Below are 20422 nucleotides of genomic sequence, written 5' to 3'. Positions count from 1 at the left end.
TGTTTCAATAACTTCCCTTTGACCTGCACTGTCGGAGCTCAGAGTTTTAAGATGTACCCTGCAATTACATCTGCAACCCCGTGCATGTGACTAATAAACTCTAATCTAATCATGGTGGCATATAGCCTATCTACAGTAAGCTACATTTAAACGAGAAGACTAATCGAGTTAATTTTGCATCGTGATCTTTGCCTTTCTTTGATGATAGAACAAACACTAAGTCGAAGGTCACTCAGTAAGTCCAGTGAAGCGGAGCAGTTTACGATCGCTGTGTCCAAACCGATCAGTGTTGCGTTAAGTACGTTTTTACGTTCTGGAACGTTCAATTGAACGGAAACGGTGCCGTACTGAACGACGAGGGTTGGGGAACACTGTTAGCATGACCACTTCCCTTTAAAAACACGTAACTCATTGTTTCCAGCCACACCTACCAAACGGTAGTATATTCAAGAACGTACAAGAACCTTTTGGGGGAGCGTGTCGTTCAGTACAAACGGTTGTTCAACGTAGCAAACGTTTAAGAGGACTGAACGCACCTCTATCACTGTCTTTTTTTCATTTAGTTCTTTCTCGTTGTGTATCTCCGCTCGTTTAGAACGTTGGATCGCAGAGGGAGTTGGAGAAAATCAACAAGGACGACTCAGTAACTAATCAACCAAACATCAATTGATAGTAGCAACTAGCAACCGTGAAGAATGTCGACTAAAGAACGGGGCCTGGTTTATCTCGTCACCGGGGGCTGTGGGTTCCTCGGACAACACCTGTTACAGGTCCTTTTGGAGAAAGAGGATGCGGTAACGGAAATTCGACTTTTTGACAAACACATCGACTCAAGTTTAAATGGCCACAGCACAGGTAAAACAAAAATATATGCTTGAAACAAATTGTAAATGTCTGGCAGTTCACTGACATGCTCAACCCCATTTGTAGTTTTCTTGTCTAATAATGTTTTATGCATATTTCATTGGCATAACCATACACCACACGAGGCTGCTGAGTTGAAAACGGCTCATACATGTCCGGAATGATTTACAGTTGTGGAGTTTTAAACATGAGTTAAGCTACTCTTAACCCTTATTCATGGTTACAATTATTATTGGGCCAGCTACTCCTAGTAAGATATATAGAGGCTCAAGTGGCAAGACCTCTAATCTTGAATGTCCAGGGGTTTATGCACTGAGAAGAGGTGGGGTGTCAACTCCTCAGTGAAACAGTTCGGGTCTGTATCTACCTTAGCACATTGAAATGACTGAAAGTGAGATAACCTAGACTAGCATCACAGTCCTTTACCCACATACATACCCAATCAAATCAATTCTGGATATCAGCTGTATTCCATGAAAACTTGTTTCTGACACCCTTTATCTTTGGCTTACACCTTTCTTACTCATATATTCTCAGGCATAAGAACATGCACATTTTAATTTACTATCTTTGTACAAACTTTTATTCCATTGTCAGTCTTCACTACAGAAACAGAGCCATATATGGGATAGAGGTGGAGAGTGGGCAGTAGGTAGATGGACTGAGAGGGAGAGATGGGAAAGCTGAAAGTCAGATACATACTAGAGTGTGACAGAGATGAGAGTTAGCGAATGTCACTGAAAGGGAAATGTTAGGATAGTAAACAACACATATCTACACTCAGCTGAGGTCACTTCTACATCTGAATTGCTTGCTGTTTGGGGTTTTAGGCTGGGTTTCTATATAAGCACTTTGTGACATCTGCTGATGTAAAAAGCTCTTTATAAATGCGTTTGATTTGACTGTATCGGTCTGCATGAACAATGTCATGATGGGGTCATGGACACCGATGGTCCACACCCAACAGGTTTGTTGGACAGAGCCTTCCTCCAAACTCCGTGATAGAAGATCACTCCATAGATGTGTTTGACTGATGAGCTAAATACATGGCATTGATTACAAATGAAATCGCCCATATAGGCTTAGATTGTTAGTCTTTAACCTCTATATTGCCATAGGCTACATCCAGGTAATATTAGAACACCTTGTTTTCTCTTAAATAGCAAACATATATATTTCTCCCCTGGTGAGAGTGTGCTTTTCAAGTAGAGGAGATGTAGGGGCTGAGGAAAAATCGAATAAATCATTTTCTTACCATTCATTATGTAGGCCAGTGGTATTCACCTCCTACTATGTCTGGAGCTTGCTGGTTTTCTGCTCTACCTGATTAATAATTGCACCCACCTCTTGACCCAGGTCTAAATCAGTCACTGATTTAGAAGGGGACATTGAAAAACCTCAGTGGAGCAGGTTTCGAGGCCCAGACTTGAATTTGAGGGATGTAGGCTATTCCAAAGCGTACACAAAGCCTGGTGGCTAGTAGTATTCATATAGCCCAGCCAGGGGGAGGCCAAAAGTACACTTTATGTAATCAGAGCTCATAGTCTAGTTCTAATCTCGCTGTAACAGTGAACTGAAAAGACCAAGATGCCGTGATTGAATGAGATTTGCAACTTAAACATTGAGCCTTTGCTTGAAATGTTTCTAAAGTATTTACATTCTGTAGGTTCTCTTTAGATATGAAGCATACATATGTTTTCACAGAGAAGGTGTATGAGTGATTAAAACGATAACCAAAACAAACCAAGAATTTAACTTGGTTATTGGTGTATATGTTGCGTAGCGTGGGATCTGCTGCATCTCATGTAGTTACAGTAGCCTAGTAAGAGAGGGGTGTGTAAACTTCAGAGGACAAGGTTGACTGAAGCTTTCACTTCCTGTAATTACTTAAATTACAGTTACTGTAGTTACTGGGTAATTACAAAACCCAACTTTGGTTTGGTTCAATGGAAATCATCAAATATTGTCAGTTCCTTAAAAGGTTCTACAGCTGCACCATCGAGAGCATCCCGATGGGTTGCATCACTGCCTGGTATGGCAAATGCTCGGCCCCCGACAGCAAGACACTACAGAGGATAATGCGAACGGCCCAGAACATCACTGGGGCAAGCTTCCTGCCATCCCGGACCTCTATACCAGGCGGTGTCAGAGGAAGGCCCTGAAAATTGTCAAAGACTCCAGCCAACCTAGTCATAGACTGTTCTCTCTGCTACCACATGGCAAGCAGTACCGGAGCACCAAGTCTCGGACCAAGAGGCTTCTAAACAGCTTCTACCCCCAAGCCATAAAACTCCTGAACATCTAGTCAAATGGCTACCCAGACTATTCACATTGCACCCTCTCCACACCACTGCCACTCTCTGTTGTCATCTATGCATAGTCACTTTAATTAACTCTACCTACATGTACATACTACCTCAACTAACCGGTGCCCCTGCACATTGACTCTACCGGCCCCCCCTGTATATATTGTTATTTTTTACTGCTCCTCTTTAATTACTTGTTACTTTTATCTCTTATTCTTATCTGTATTTTTTGAAACTGCATTGTCGGTTAGGGGCTCGTAAGTAAGCACTTCACTGTAAGTATTTGTCGCATGTGACTAATAGAATTTGATTTGATTTGCTACTTAACCAAGCCACTGAGGCAGAGCTAAAAGAGACAGCTGCAGTAGTGTGACTTCAAGGCAAGAATGTGTTTTTAAGAGTCAGGACCATTCCTGTGGTTACTTGGACTCCAGCCCCGTCCTGGCTTCATGGTCATCAGATATATTTCAAGGCCATGATCTAGATAAGCCAAGCCAGGGACAGCACATTGAGAATAAGGGCAGCTTCTTTTCCATCTTATCATTCCAAGAAGGAAAGACGGAACAAACAGACAAATGCTCTCAAAAGACACATTTGTGAAGAACGTGATTTTGTTGTGACCCACCTACCGGTGTTCTGATAAACATAAATACCTTGTATGAGAAGACATTAATTGTGGTGGGGTGATTGGGTCTTTTATAGCAACAATCGGATGACATGTTTTCCAGAGACAGCGAGTTCCCCAGTGGACCCAGCTTTGGTTAGGTAGCTAGGCAACGTAGGATCTGATTTAGAGGAAACAAATGAACACTCAAGTCAAAGAATGAAAGAATACTTCATATAGCCATGGAAACATGCATAGAAAGACTTGGTTCCTCCTCACACAACATATGTGCCTAGACCTTCTAACCACAACATGTCTGATTCTTCTCTTAGGCTATTATTCTGTACGTGATGTCCATGTCTTGTTGTCCAATCTCAATCTAGGATCAATTGTATTATTGTGCATTGTAGATCAGTTTATAGATATTGTTTTCACCAGAATTAAATCTATTTTACACTATATCTAACATCTTACAACCCCCCCCCCCTCCCCTCCACTTTTCTCTCTCTCTCCCTCGTCAGAGCGGGTAAAGGTGGTGGTGACGCAGGGGGACATCACAGATTACTCCAGTGTCCTGGAGGTGTCCAAGGGGGCAGACCTGGTCATCCACACGGCCAGCCTGGTGGATGTCTGGCACAGAGTCCCTGAGACAGTCATCCAGGCTGTGAATGTTCAAGGTAAGGCCTCAGGCGCAGCAATAGCATTCACTGGCCGAGAATATGCACCAATTTGTACATGTAGAATCGCAAAAAAAATGTGGTCAGTCAGACGTCTACAGCGGGTGGTCCCTAAAACACAGCGCGCTGAACGGTGGGCAGACGAACACTAGATCCACATTCGGTGCGATGTGTGGAAGCCTTAAAGACACAGGAGGATTTACGAAGAAGGGAATGGAAAATATGTTGAGGGAAAGGAAAAGAGAAGAGGGAGAAATGGTTGCCTTCGAGATGATGGATGATAGAACGAGACAAACATAGGAGGGGTGGTTGCCTTCTCTTGATTGTAAATTAAATCACAGCAGGAACTGTTATGGAGACTCATGAAAACCCATGAAATAGTATTCCCTAAAGTTATTGTGATTCATGGTATAACCCACGTTTTTCCTGTTTGCCTGTCGCCTCTCCCTTCCTATAGTGCCTGATGTTTTCCTCTGAACATTCTAACTATAAAACTGCCCCTTGAGTCTGTTGAAGGATGACAACTACAACAATGGTTTTATAGTCAGCAAACATAGACATACACAAATAAGGTCATTATTTATTTATGTAGTGGGTAAATGTGTGTGAGTCTCTGAGAAGGTCTGTTTATAGAAATTGTGTGTGTCTCTGAGAGGGTATGTTTATAGAAATTGTGTGTGTGCTTGTCATGAGATTGAAATGACTGTAAAAGACTCCTCTCAAAATGTTTCACATCTCACGATAAGGTTAGTGCCTGCCTGTCAGGTGGTTTTCATGCAACTGAATTACCTACAAACTCAACTTATTGAAGGGAATCAGCTGCTCTCTGTGATCCACTGCAATTCATCTGGTTTCTATTAAACTAACAACATCAAATTAAAATAGCAAGCACTTTGAAGCATTATATAAGCCCAATTGAACACCGACACTTTGTTTCCAGTTTGTGGTTATTCTATCTATTCCCCGTCTGGTGGGTGGCCTACTGTGTTGTGTGTGTGTGTCACTGTCCCAGATCTGGGTATCTGTCCCATATTTCTGCTCTTCGTCTCTTGGAAAATGTGACATTGTCCTCACAGGAATAGTTGTTTGTATTAGTTAGTGTAATTACTGTATATCAGATCCTTCTAGGATGTTTGTGTTGAGCTCTGAGAAAACACTTATCATCCCGGGCTAGTTCCTAGAACATGCTCCTCCAGGTGCTTGTGTACTCATAGTCTGCCAATGTCTTTGTCCAGATGTTCTGCACACACTTCCTGTTGCCCGCATCACACCCTAGCCCTTTCTTTCTGCAATTAAATCAATGATTACCTCTAGTTATTGGCCTCTAGAATGTTTCTCTTCCTCTCTCCATCTTTCTAACAGGAACTGTGAATGTGATCAATGCCTGTGTGGAGAATGGTATTCAGTATCTGGTCTACACCAGCAGCATGGAGGTGGTCGGCCCCAATGTGAAAGGAGACCCCTTTATCAGGTAGAGTTTTACTTCACAAACATCTGTTTCTCCTTTAGGCTTTCGTTGTTTTTTTCCTCTTTCCACTAAATCACTACCTCTCCTCCATCTGTCTTTTGTCTAGCCCGTACGGTAGAGATTTCCCTTATCTGCATTATATCAGGCATGTAACTATTTCTTTTCTTTTCTGATTTCTCTATGAACTCGTATGTCTCTATTCTAACCTAATTCTCAATCGAGAGACATTTACTGCGAGGAGAGAGAGACCGGTCAGGGGAAAGATGGGAGACAGGAATAGAGAGAGACTATAAAGATTATTATTAGAGAGACATGAAAGATAGGGAGCATTCCAGTCATAGTGTTGCGTTAAGGTCTAGTGGATGATGGATATTAAGCAGAGCCCACATCAAGGCACACTTCCTTCATCCCTCCCTCTCTCATCCCTCCCTCTCTCATCCCTCCCTCTCTAACACAGACAAAAGCACTAGCCTCTGATGTGGCAGACATGTTATGCTCTACACTGAGTATACAAAACACTAAGAACACCTGCTCTTTCCACGACAGACTGACCAGGTGAAAGCTATGATCCCTTATTGATGTCAAATCCACATAAATCAGTGTAGATGAAGGGGAAATATTTTTAAGCCTTGAGATGATTGAGACATGGATTGTGTATGTGTGCCATTCAGAGGGTGAATGGGCAAGACCAAATATTGAAGTGCCTTTTGAACGGGTTATGGTAGTAGGTGCCAGGCACACCGGTTTGTATCAAGAACTGCAACGCTGTTGAGTTTTTCACACTCCACACTTTCCCGTGTGTGTCAAGAATGGTCCACCACCCAAAGGACATCCAGCCAACTGTGGGAAGCATTGGAATGAAATGAATCAATATGGGCCGGCATCCCTGTGGAACGCTTTCAACACCTTGTAGACCCCATGCCCCGACAAATTGAGGTTGTTCTGAGGGAGAAAGTGAGGGGGTGAAACAATGTCATTGTGTGTTATTATAGGTGTGTTTAGGAATGTACTTATCACATATGGTCCTTATAAGAAAAGTGGATATGTGACAAAGATGATGACAGTCAGTAGTAGCTTTGAGGAACATCACAGGATAGAATTCATCTGCACCATTGAATTGAAGCTGCACATTGCCAGTACAATATGAACATATCCAGGCCAATGTACTTTGCAATGCTGTGTGATGATGTCAGGAAAACTGTGCGGCAACAATAACTACATCATAAAAACAGCCCTGTGTTAGGTAATAGGCTCCGGTACACAAAGCCTATAACTGTCTGGTTATACCTGTTTTAGGCTGGCGGGTCCTGGGAGCCGTAGATGTTTTTGTGTAGCGTCGTCGTATCTCTTTTGTAACATTTCATATGTTAACGAATTTCTGTCATACCAAGGAATTCGTGACAGAGAGAGATGAGGGAAATAGTTGATCACCAGCCAACCCTGATATCGTCCTGCCAGTTGTCACGTGTTGAAAATATTTTCTAGATGCAGACAGACAGACACACACACACACACACACTGAGGATTTGCAGATGTGTTTGTCATACTCTTCCTTTCACATCAGCTAAAGCAGTCACAGTATCTGTAAAAATGTCTGTCAGCCTTTGCATGCATGACTGGCTTTGCTCAAATATTCACAGAAACAACAGGATATGAGTCCTGCACAGCCAGCAAGGAGAAACAACATCATGAAAACTGCCAATGTCCATCTGGCTATTATACTGAATCATTCCACATTCCACATGTGAATGTGATATTCTGTTCCAAGGTCATCAAATAATAACCCCCCCCCCGTTCCCCTCTCTCTCTTTCATGCACAGAGGTGATGAAGACACCATCTACAATGTTTATCATGATATGCCCTACCCCAGGAGCAAGGCCAAGGCAGAGAAACTGGTGTTGGAGGCCAATGGCAATAAGGTACTTGTATTAACACATCGCATCTCATACAAAGACGCGGTAATAACACACACAGACCAACTCACACACTTCTATTTGATGGACATTTGAAAGATCTGGGGATAGTTGCTTTTAAATGTACCTCATTAATAGCCTGAATCAGATAGGGAATCCCTTCATGGACCATAATCAGATACTTATTCTCTCTCTTTGACTGAACTGCTCCAAAAGTTACCACAGAACACAAATATACTATGGTAATGTTTTGGAGCTTATGTTGCATGTAAGATTTTTTCGCCCAATGGCCATATTTGTGCTATTACTCTGCGCAAAAAAATATATATTTATGAGTTATGATAAATGGTAGAATTCCTGTCGACTGTTACTCTGCCAAAAAGCTGTTGAAGTGTTCCCTTGTGGCCTTGTGTGTTAGTCTACTCCACCCTTCTGTTAACATGTTGAGTTAAAACTGCATATTTGGGATTCTGGGTTTCAAAACTGTTTTCATTTCCCATCTGCTCCCATCAGTTTCTAATGCTCTGTTACCACATCCTTCCTCTCCTCTCTCTGGCCAGGTGAATGAAGGGGCCTGCTTGTACACATGCTCCCTCCGTCCCACAGGGATCTATGGTGAGCAGCACCAGCTGATGAGGGACTTCTATCAGATGGGTGTGAGGACAGGGGGCTGGATCATTCGAGGCGTCCCAAAGGACACGGAACATGGTCGTGTCTATGCAGGTGAGTCCTGACACGCGTGCTGATACCTAGCCACACCTACAAGATCTTTTAGCTGATTTTCTACTGGGCTCTTGGTTATGTACCAAGGTGGCTACTTAACTTGTTGAACAGCCCTAATGGATTAGGCTAGTGGTATACACGTTCTCAGCATAGTTTTCTCTTTTTTTCAGGTAATGTGGCTTGGATGCATCTGCTGGCTGCTCGCTCCCTGAGAGAGCACCCCCAAAGGCTTGGAGGGGAAGTTTACTTCTGCTATGACGACTCACCCTACAAGAGTTATGAGGATTTCAACATGCAGTTCCTGTCTGGGTTCAACTTCCGCCAGGTTCATGTGCCGCTATTGGTGCTGTGGTTTGTGGCGTGCCTGAATGACCTGCTCCGCTGGGTGCTGAAGCCTGTGTGCAGCTACACACCATTACTCAACAGCTACACCCTCGCTGTGGCCAGCACCTCCTTCACAGTGGGTTCAGACAAGGCCCAGCGCCACTTCCAGTACCGCCCCCTCTATGACTGGGACCAGTGCAAGGCCCGCACACAGAGATGGGTGGACACCTTTCCCTTCGCAGGCCCCAAGGACTCCTGATCTGCTGGTCTGGTGGAACCTTGTCTGGGCTAAACCGATGCACCACACATCATAACCTGGGATGGATGGAGGAGTGAGAGGACTTTCTCAGATTTATATTCTCACTATGTTTGCTTCATCATAAGCAGTATATTCATTACACGTATGCAAACAAACTCTTGACCCCTGAACTCTTAAACCCTGAGCTATGACCTCCTGCACGTGTTCTTCAAAAATGGTTATGTCCTCCTACCTGTCACTACTTGTGGCTAGCCTGTAGCTCCTCAGGCAAAATGATGACAATGCATGTTCCACACTGAAATGGGTCACTTATCCATCCCATGACCTTCTGATTCACATGAGACCCTTCCCAGCCCTAAATAAGAGATAATATATTGGAGATTCAATATAAATGTTTGGGGCTTTATCGGACATTGCAATATTCATCTTCTTACAAAAGGGGTAGATATAATGTGATTGTAGTCATAAAAGGGCATATAGATATGTGATATAGGAAAGCTGCTCATGAATTGTTTTGAGTCTATTTCCAACAATACATGGTGCAATACATTGCTATACATATTTTGCAATACATTTTTCACAAGACATCATCACTACATAGACTTGATCTGTTTTTGTTGAAGAGCACTAGTGCAGAAAATAAGTACTTACATCTTAAACATGCATTAATGCACACAGAGAATATTGTCTGATTATGTTCTGTGATTTTAGAGTTTTATAAATCACCTGCTATACATTAAGGTGATTTTATCATCTGAATGCACTGCCAATTTAAAAACAATAATAAAATAAAATAATTAAAGAACATTTCCCAGTGCAGTCAGATTTAAACTTCAGACAGAGAAAATGTTAATTTTATATTTCATAATTGATTATTATTATAATTTTGAGAAGTAGCATTACTTAAAGAGCAACTGAAGGCAATAAAAAACGTATATTCTCTGGTAGAAAATGGCCTATGTCTCAAACCAACTACATTAAAGAAATGTAAGCATTTCATGAGACACCTATAAAACATGTGTAACATGAAAATATTGTCCTATTTACAATGTGTAATTTATTGATGGTCCCAAACTATCCCCAGAGATAGGCTATCCAAAGTCAAAACTATTTTGACACTGTCGCACACCAGCCGGCAAAGAAGTTGGATAGCGTGCTAGCTAATTTAGGCTTCTTCCAGACACAAGACCTTGTTTGAATGTTTCAAGTTATCTCAAAGGGTGTGTACTGTTTTAGCACAGTGTAAGTAGAAATGCTTCCCACGTCGGAACAAACACAAGAGACGCCCACATCAAAGAGTTCCTCCGAGACCCAAAACTCGTTTAGTTTAATTTCCTAATGAGGAGAATTGAAATCAGGAAGTTCAGCCCCCTTTAAGAAAACAATAGACATACTTGGAACACAGAATTGGTTGAATGGTATCAAACACATGTTTCCCATGTGTTTGATGCCATTCCATTAGCTCCATTTCAGCCATTATTATGAGCCATCCTCCCCTCAGCAGCCCCCTGTGACTTGGAAAGTATACTCTTTCTGTATTGAATATTGTATTAAATATGTATTATGTATTTATGTTTAATTCCAAATACAACTGTTTTAATTAATTCAAAGTTGATTTGTTTTTTATAAGGTAAACATGATACTATCAATGACACAACACATGATTTTTCCTGAAAACGGCCTAGGTCCACTATGGTGACCTCGGAAACTGCAAAAGAAACTAAATGGAGAAACATATGCAATATATGTTAACAGCACATTCATTACATGTCCTTTACATAGTCCCAGTCGGTATTAGATAGAACGTTGCGCCCCTGCCTGCCTGTGGGGAAAACAACTTGTGGTTACCTTTTTCAAAAGTAATTTTATTGTCTGCTTGTTTTAGTCAGTTACAAAACTACATTTAAGAAAAGTACATCTAAAGATTACTTTTCAGCATTGCCTGTGATGGGGGTCACCTTGGTCATGATGGGGGTCACCTTGGTCATGATAGGGGCTACACCAAATGATTGATGTATTATAATAATTGATTATGCTTATGATGTATTAATAGAAGGGGAAGGGCTATAAGACACTCCCCCACTACATGTATAGGGTCCTGGACCACAGATTAGTAATATATATATATATATATATATATATATGCATTATAAGGTTTAGTTCTTTTCTAGTCTCTGCCTCTTATAAGAAACCGTCTGAGAGATGTGTGAGTTAGTCAAAACAGTCAAAACAGGGTGTCTGTGAGAAAGCGCCTCAAGGCTAAAAGTGATACATAGACATAGACCCCTGCAGGGGAGTAAATAGATAAGAGAGAAGTCAGACATACCACTGTAAGCCATACGTGAATGGAACTGCTGAGCCCTTAGAAAAGACTGAACTATTGTTTTCTCCTGCAAGTTTGTATAACTGTACATGCATGGGCTTGGTCTCATGAGTAGAAGGTATTGACGTAGGCAGTTACACCACTAGGGGTTGACTGCAGGTATAAAGCAACTTTAACCTTTTTTACTTTGCAGAACTTACTCTGAAACATACGTGCTGTGTTTCCGTTGTCAACTTCTGTCTGCAATTGCATTCACAAAGGTTTGATTGATTTACTTACCAATAAGCCAATGATTGACAAGGAACAAGGAACCTACCCCGACACCTACTACTTAGGAATACGTAATATTGTAGGGATTCCCTCATTCCCCTTTTCATGACGGTGCTAGCAGCCACTTGAGTGAGACCAACAGCACAAACTAATGGAATATACAGCTACAAGTAATCAGGGGAGTTAAAGACTAAACGATACTGAACAACAATATAAACTAAATGTGCAAAAATGTTGGCCGGGGCTGGGGTGGCCAGGAGGAAAGCATGGCCAGCCGTAGAGAAATGCTTATTGAATTTTTTGATTATCATGGATTTATCGGTGGTGACCGTGTTCCCTAGCCTCAGAGCAGTGGGCGGCTGAGAGGAGGTGCTCTTGTTCTCCATGGACTTTAGTGTCCCAAAACTTTTTGGAGTTAGAGCTACAGGATGCAAATTTCTATTTGAATAAGCTAGCCTTTGCTTTCCTGACTGACTGTGTGTATTGGTTCCTGACTTCCCTGAACAGTTGCATATCACAGGGACTATTTGATGCTATTGCAGTCCGCCACAGGATGTTTTTGTGCTGTTATCTTTCTTTGCTGCAGATGGCCATATAACTGGACAGTACTCTAAGTGTGATAGGACCAGGGATTGAATCACCTGATTCAGTGTGCCTGATGTTACATACTCTGAACATTTTCTTGTAACAGCAATTCCCTTACCCATCTTCCAACATGACGCCTAGTAGTTTTGTTTTTTCACTTGCTCTACATACATTCTATTCATCGACAAATTAAATTGGGGGTCATCAGCAAGCATATATATTGAACCAAATACAATACATTTAGTTTTAGAAACATTCAACATCAATTTGTTCATATCAACCCTTTCAGACACCATTCTTAGTTCACTGCTCAGGACATGTTAGTTCATTACATTCGGATGCTGTGCTATACATTGTAGAGTCATCAGCAGACATGACCACTCTTGTTTTGTTCATTACTGAAGGTAAATCCTTAGTAAAGATAGAGTAGAGAAGTGGGCTTAGACAACTTCCTTGAGGAACACCACAGTGTATATCTTTACTGTTTGAAAAGCTACCATTAATTAAAGAACAATTTTTTCCTTCTGGATAGATAGCTTTCCATCCAGGATAGAACTGCAGACTTAACCCTGTGTTGTCTTAAGGGTCAAAAATGACCCGCCACTATGTTTAACAGTGGAGAAAACCCCCTAAATTATATTTTTTCAACTTTAAATTTGATGACTTCTCCTAGAGTAACCCCAACATTAGAAAACATCGCCTTTGTTCATATTTCCATGAAAGCTTTACACCACCAGGGTACAAAGATTGTCTAAGGGTAATTTTTGACCCAGCAGTTATAAAATAATTTACACACCACAAAAACCAAAGACACACATACACACAATGAGAAATGGAGATGATGTGTGATGCTGATTGAACTTAGACAAAACTAAAACTTTATTGTGCATGTGCACGACCCCACACATTACTCAAGTTCACAGACAAAATATAAACAATTTCAGACAAAATAAACACATTTCTGACAAAATCAACATTTCTTGAAAGCATTGTTTACTAATGGGGAATGGAGTCAGAGGCTATAGAGGTGCTACAGATGACAGTCCCCCCTGTTCTCTATTTCCTGAAAGCATTGTTTACTAATGGGGAATGGAGTCAGAGGCTGTAAAGGTGCTGCAGATGACAGTCCCCCCTGTTCTCTCTTTGCTGAAAGCATTGTTTACTAATGGGGAATGGAGTCAGAGGCTGTAAAGGTGCTGCAGATGACAGTCCTCCCAGTTCTCTATTTCCTGAAAGCATTGTTTACTAATGGGGAATGGAGTCAGAGGCTGTAAAGGTGCTGCAGATGACAGTCCCCCCAGTTCTCTCTTTGCTGAAAGCATTGTTTACTACTGGGGAATGGAGTCAGAGGTTGTAAAGGTGCTGCAGATGACAGTCCTCCCAGTTCTCTATTTCCTGAAAGCATTGTTTACTAATGGGGAATGGAGTCAGAGGCTGTAAAGGTGCTGCAGATGACAGTCCCCCCAGTTCTCTCTTTGCTGAAAGCATTGTTTACTAATGGGGAATGGAGTCAGAGGCTGTAAAGGTGCTGCAAATGACAGTCCCCCCAGTTCTCTCTTTGCTGAAAGCATTGTTTACTACTGGGGAATGGAGTCAGAGGCTGTAAAGGTGCTGCAGATGACAGTCCCCCCAGTTCTCTCTTTGCTGAAAGCATTGTTTACTAATGGGGAATGCAGTCAGAGGCTGTAAAGGTGCTGCAGATGACAGTCCCCCCAGTTCTCTCTTTGCTGAAAGCATTGTTTACTAATGGGGAATGGAGTCAGAGGCTGTAAAGGTGCTGCAGATGACAGTCCCCCCAGTTCTCTCTTTGCTGAAGCATTGACTGAAGCATGAGTAAACGTTTCAGTGCCCAACAGGTCAGAGATCTGATCTTTTATCAGATGTCCAGGAGGAACAACAGAACAATGATTTCGAAGAGGAGGAGGTATCTGAAGAAGAAGATGGGGAAAAATACAACCCAGAGCACGATGCATCATCTTCAGATGAAGAAGAAATCCCCCAAGCTGAAAGAGAGACATTTTTGTCAAAGAACAGCAAAATAACATGGTCCTTGTCACCATATGACAACCAGGGCCGAATGGCAACACAAAATGTCATAAGGATGACCCCAGGTCCCACATGCAGTTGCCCATGCCCAGGACATCACCTCAACATTCTACATGTTCATCACACCAGCCATCGACAAAATCATCCTGGAGATGACAAATTTGGAGGGTTTCTGTAAATATGGAGACAACTGGAAAAGGATGGATGAGATTGACCCGCATGCCTATATAGGGCTGCTAATCTTAGCGGGTGTGTATAGGTCCCTGGGTGAGGCTACATGTAGTCTCTGGGATGCAGAGAGTGGATGGGTGATTTTCCGTGTCACGGTGCCACTGAAAGTCTTTCACACTTTCTCAAGAATGCTATGGTTTGATAACCGTGAGCCAAGACCTGCAAGACGTGTGAGAGACAAACTAGCGGCCATAAGAGAGGTCTGGGAGAAGTGGGTGGAGTGTCTGCCATACCTCTAAAACCCTCGGCCTGAAGAAACAGTGGAGAGATCTGAGAGAAGTGGGTGGAGCGTCTGCCATACCTCTAAAACCCTCGGCCTGAAGAAACAGTGGAGAGATCTGAGAGAAGTGGGTGGAGCGTCTGCCATACCTCTAAAACCCTCGGCCTGAAGAAACAGTGGAGAGATCTGAGAGAAGTGGGTGGAGCGTCTGCCATACCTCTAAAACCCTCGGCCTGAAGAAACAGTGGAGAGGTCTGAGAGAAGTGGGTGGAGCGTCTGCCATACCTCTAAAACCCTCGGCCTGAAGAAACAGTGGAGAGATCTGAGAGAAGTGGGTGGAGCGTCTGCCATACCTCTAAAACCCTCGGCCTGAAGAAACAGTGGAGAGATCTGAGAGAAGTGGGTGGAGTGTCTGCCATACCTCTAAAACCCTCGGCCTGAAGAAACAGTGGATGAGCAACTGGTTCCATTCAGAGGTAAATGTTTATTTTCATATCTGTAATGTAAGTGATTTTCACTGTTCATTTTATTATTGTTTTTCTGTAATATCATTGATTTATGTGACTGTTTTCTTTGACACTAATACTAATTTCTGATAGTGATCTCTTTTGTCAAAAGTTTGCTGTCCTTTCCGGCAGTATATGCCCAGCAAGCCAGCAAAGTATGCATCATGATATGGGTGGCCTGTGATGCACAATCCAGCTATGCATGGAAGATGCAAGTCCACACAGGGAAGCCGACGAGTGGAGGCCCGGAGAAAACCAGGGGATGCGGGTTGTGCTTGATGTTACAGATGGACTGAGGGGGCACAATGTCACGTGTGACAATTTCTTCACCTCTCATGAACTCAGCCAGCAGCTCCTGAAGAGGAAGATCACCATGGTTGGCACAGTTACAAAGAACATTCCTGAGCTCCCCCTGCACTCCTCACAACAAGGGGAGAGAGGCCTTCTCGTCAAAGTTTGCCTTCACCCCCACCACCACTCTAGTTTCTTACCTCCCAAAGAGGAACAAGAATGTGGTCCTCCTGAGCACAGTGGTTAAAACAGCTGAGATCAGTGATCGTGAGGACAGGAAGCCACAGCTGGAATTTACAGCTGCAGGAGGATGACTGCCCGCTGGCCCCTGGTCATCTTCCATAACATCATTGATGTGTCCTCATACAATGCCTTGGTGATATGGAACAAGATCAACCCTGCCTGTATGCCTGATAAGCAGAACAAGAGAAGGGTGTTCCTGGAGCAGCTGGGAAAGGCACTTGTAACCCCACACATTCAAAGAAGGGAGTGCCTCCCCTGCGCAGCAGCCTCTGCTGTATGTTTACACCTATGCAGTACCTTTAGCAATAATAATAATAAACCTCTACTTTAGTTAAGAAAACAATTATGACAGGTGTTATAATAAAAACTCATGGTGTCCACTGATTAAATGCCGTCTGTCTGCATTGTGAAGAGGGAAAACACAGATTTTCAAAAAGTTTGTAATGAATGATAGGTTGTTTCTTCATGCAAATAGATTTGGGGTTTAAAATTCAATTGTGCTGCTTTATCATTTTTTACCCTTAGAACAAAGAGAGTATACAGAATGTTAAAACCATAACATTTGAGTTGAACAAGTAACAGTTCATGATCATTTACACCAAAAGCAGCACTGAAATCTAGCAACACTGCACCACCTAACTTCCTGTCATCCATACTCTTTAACCAATCATCCGTCATTTGTAATATCGCTGTACTCGTGGAATGCCCTTCTTTGTATGCATGCTGGAAACCCATTATCAGATCATTACATGATAAATAATGCTGGATTTGTACAGATACAATTATTTCCAATAATTGACTTAACACAGGCAGAAAGCTTATAGGATGACTATTAGGACCAGTGAATGCAGATTTTTTATCCTTAGGTAGTGGAATGACCTTTGACTCTTTCCAGACTTCTGGGCACACCCCAGAGATTGGGGTAGATATTTGGTTAGTTGTAACTCTAAGCAATTTGGTGTCAAGATTATCTGTACCAGGTGACTTGTCATCCGAAAAAGACAACAGCATCCTTTCTACCAATTCCCTTTTTTCTTGATGAAATTCAAACATGCATTGCCTCTCCTTCATGATACAATCTTTTATAAGGGTATATGACATAGAGCCATCAGTTGGAATCATAGCATTCCTCAACTTGTCTACTTTGCCTGTAAAATATTCATTTGTTTGTGATGTCATGTGTTTTTGTAATAAAAATACCCTCTGATTCAACAAGAGGGGGACATGTTCAAATTCCTACCCATAATAGTGTTCAAAATTCTCCACAGTTTTTTCCCATCACCCTTTACTTCATCAATGTTGTGCTGATAGAATCCCTCGTTCTTTCCTTTGTTTAGCTTGGTCACAATTTATCTACTATTTCTTTGGCATCAAAACGTTGAATCATAGACTTTCTCAGCTCATCATCAATCCATGTGGCACCGTTTGACCTCACAGTGCATTTTCTTAAAGGGGCATGCTTATCAGCTATACTCATAAATCATTTCTTAAAGGGGCATGCTTATCAGCTATACTCATAAATCATTTCTTAAACAAACTTAGTGACATTTCAGGATCATCCTTACTACACACTTCTAAACATTGCACATTCTTAATCTCATCCACGATTGAACCCTCTGTAGGACCTTTGGTAGATTACCTTCGGGCCAGCCTTTGGTATTTTAGTTTTCCTAGTGAGTGAGTCCTGATTGAACCCTCTGTAGGACCTTTGGTAGATTACCTACGGGCCAGCCTTTGATATTTTAGTTTTCCTAGTGAGTGAGTCCTGATTAAACCCTCTGTAGGACCTTTGGTAGATTACCTACGGGCCAGCCTTTGGTATTTTAGTTTTCCTAGTGAGTGCAACCAAGTTATAATCACTGCAACCTCGTGCCACTGATACAGCTTTAGAACAATGTTCAGCCATGTTAGTAAAAATGTGATCGACCCAAGTTGATGATGATACCGGAACGTTCTGGTTGGTAATGTCGTAATTTGGGTCAGGTTTTGAGCAAGGATCGCGGGACATATATCAGTGGTTCCAGGGTTAATGATAACTGTGTCCCAGGATCCAGATATGAATAGGAAAACTATTGTAAACTTTTACCATAGTAGTTTGTTGTTAAAGTAAAACAAACCGAGTCTCTAGTCTTGTACTGCGTGTGTTGATGGTAAGAAAAAAGAGAGCGATAGATGATGCTGTTTAATCAGCTTCTTGATATGCCACACCTGTCAGGTGGATGGATTATCTTGGCAAATGAGAAATGCTCATTAACAGAGATGTAAACAAATTTGTTCACAAAATTTGATAGAAATAAGGTTTTTGTGCATATGGAACATTTCTGGGATCTTTTATTTCAGCTTATGAAACACTTTACATGCTGCATTTATATTTTTTGTTCAGTGTAAAGACGTTAAATGTTGTCTTACCTGTGATTAAATGATTTCCACCAACAGCTACATGAAGCCTACTTGGACACTAGGACCCCACATGTCCCACTCTCCCACGCACAATAGCTTGAAGCCACAGTACAGGACTCTTCTAGCATTGTGAACTGTAGGTGAGAATATTTGACCTGGTTACATGTACATTGAACAACACAGCAGCTTTTCTGGATTTTTAAAATTATTTTCGACAACGAAGTTGCTTTTTTACAATGTGGGTCAATTGGAAGGAATGTTGGTTTCTCCAATTTGTTGGCATGGTTAAGGGGAATTCCTTAGTATTATGTGAATACCGACTGGGACTATGAAGGAATGTTGGTTTCTCCAATTTGTTGGCATGGTTAAGGGAATTCCTTAGTATTATGTGAATACCGACTGGGACTATTCTCTCCAGTGCTGTAAAGTACTTAAGTAAAAATACTTTCAAGTACTTCTTAAGTAGTTTTTTGGGTATCTGTACTTGACTTTACTATTTATATTTTTGACCACTTTTACTTTTAGTTCACTACATTCCTAAAGACAATTATATACTTTTTAATCCATACATTTTCCCTGCTACCCAAAAGTACTCATTACATGATGAATGCTTAGCAGGATAGGAAAATGGTCCAACTGACGCACTTATCAAGAGAACACATTGTCATCATCCCTACTGCCTCTGATCTGTCAGACTCACTAAATACAAATGCATCGTCTGTAAATGATGTTGGAGTGTATCCCTGGCTATTAGTACATTTTAAAAACAAGAAAATGGTGCCATCTGTTTTGCTTAATATAAGGAATTTGAAAGGATTTATACTTTTACGTTTAATAGTTGAGTATATTTTAGGGATTACATTTACTTTTGATACTTAGGTATATTTAGAACCAAATACATTTAGACTTTTACTCAGGTTGTATTTTACTGGGTGACTCACTTTCACTTGAGTAACTTTCTATTAAGATATCTATACTTTTACTCAAGTATGACAGTTGGGTACTTCTTCCTCATTATGTCAATGGTGTGTCCTAGTTACAAGCCAGAGTGAGTCATTGTAGAGGAAAAAAACAAAGTTATCATGGAGATTATACAGATGTTGGTTTGTAATGCAGGGCTATGAAACCATGTTGTTATTATGGAAACATTTTGTCAGACTCCAGAATCAAAGTAAATACTTTATAATTTGCAAATAAATTCATAAAAAATCTTACAATGTGATTTTCTGGATTTTTTTCCCTCATTTTGTCTGTCATAGTTGAAGTGCACCTATGATGAAAATTACAGGCCTCTCTAATCTTTTAAGTGGGAGAACTTGCACAATTGGTGGCTGACTAAATACTTTTTTGCCCCACTGTATTTAGCAGATGTTATTGCAGGTGTAGCGAAATGCTTGTGTTCTTAGCTCCAACAGTGAAAGATTGTGTATGTGTGCCATTCAGAGGATGAACAGGCAAGATAAAATATTTAACTGCTGTTACGGATACAGTTATCCTGTGTGTGTGTGTATCCTGTGTGTGTTTCTTTTCTCTCCTTCTCCCCTCACAGGTGAAAACCATCACTCCCCAATCAGTCAACAATCAATCATCAATCAGAAGACACACCTCCTCCTATTTCCTACCCTATCACAGTTCCTTCCCCATGGTTTAAAAACCCCATCATTTGTTTGCTCTGGAGCAATCTCTAGCTCAATCTCTAGCTCAATCTCTCGCTCAATCTCTCTGTAAATGCCATGTCTGTAAATGCCATGTCTGTAAATGCCATGTCTGTAAATGCCATGTCTGTAAATGCCATGTCTGTAAATGCCATGTCTGTAGGTCTCTGTGTTTCACTCTCGCTTTGTGTCTTAACCTGTCTTTTGTTTAAAGCACCTCCATAGCACTTTGTCATCACCTGTGAGTATTGTTTTTGGGTTATGGTGTTTGTTTGTTTGCTGGTGGGAAAAGGGGAAACCAAGACAAGTCGCCCATGGGCATACACTACCCGTAGGTAAACTTTGTTAAATACACTAGTTAGAACTGGGCGGACCACCCACTGTATTTTTGGTTAGTTAGTTAGCTGTTGTTAAAGTAGGCTAGTCTAGCTTAGGGGTGTTTTGGATGCTTATTGTTTCTTTCCTTGGGTCCAGCTCAGCCCCTTTTCCTGCTCCCCCCATTACCGTGTGTTT

General features: G+C 41.6%; 1 protein-coding gene across 1 annotated transcript; it reads left to right on the top strand.

Moving 5' to 3' along the window:
• The first annotated feature begins 342 nt into the window (after window positions 1-342).
• LOC115110771 (3 beta-hydroxysteroid dehydrogenase type 7-like) lies at window positions 343-10743 on the top strand. The gene is made up of 6 exons (XM_029636670.2): window positions 343-855; window positions 4296-4451; window positions 5814-5922; window positions 7740-7839; window positions 8394-8556; window positions 8727-10743. Exons 1-6 carry the CDS (start codon window positions 696-698, stop codon window positions 9137-9139), a joined length of 1101 nt encoding a protein of 366 aa, XP_029492530.1. The 5' UTR covers window positions 343-695; the 3' UTR covers window positions 9140-10743.
• The last annotated feature ends 9679 nt before the right edge of the window (window positions 10744-20422 follow it).

Source organism: Oncorhynchus nerka, linkage group LG26 (genome assembly GCF_034236695.1).
Source record: "Oncorhynchus nerka isolate Pitt River linkage group LG26, Oner_Uvic_2.0, whole genome shotgun sequence".
NCBI lineage: Eukaryota > Metazoa > Chordata > Actinopteri > Salmoniformes > Salmonidae > Oncorhynchus > Oncorhynchus nerka.
The sequence above is the reverse complement of the archived record's forward strand: the minus strand, read 5'-3'. Positions and strand labels throughout refer to the sequence as shown.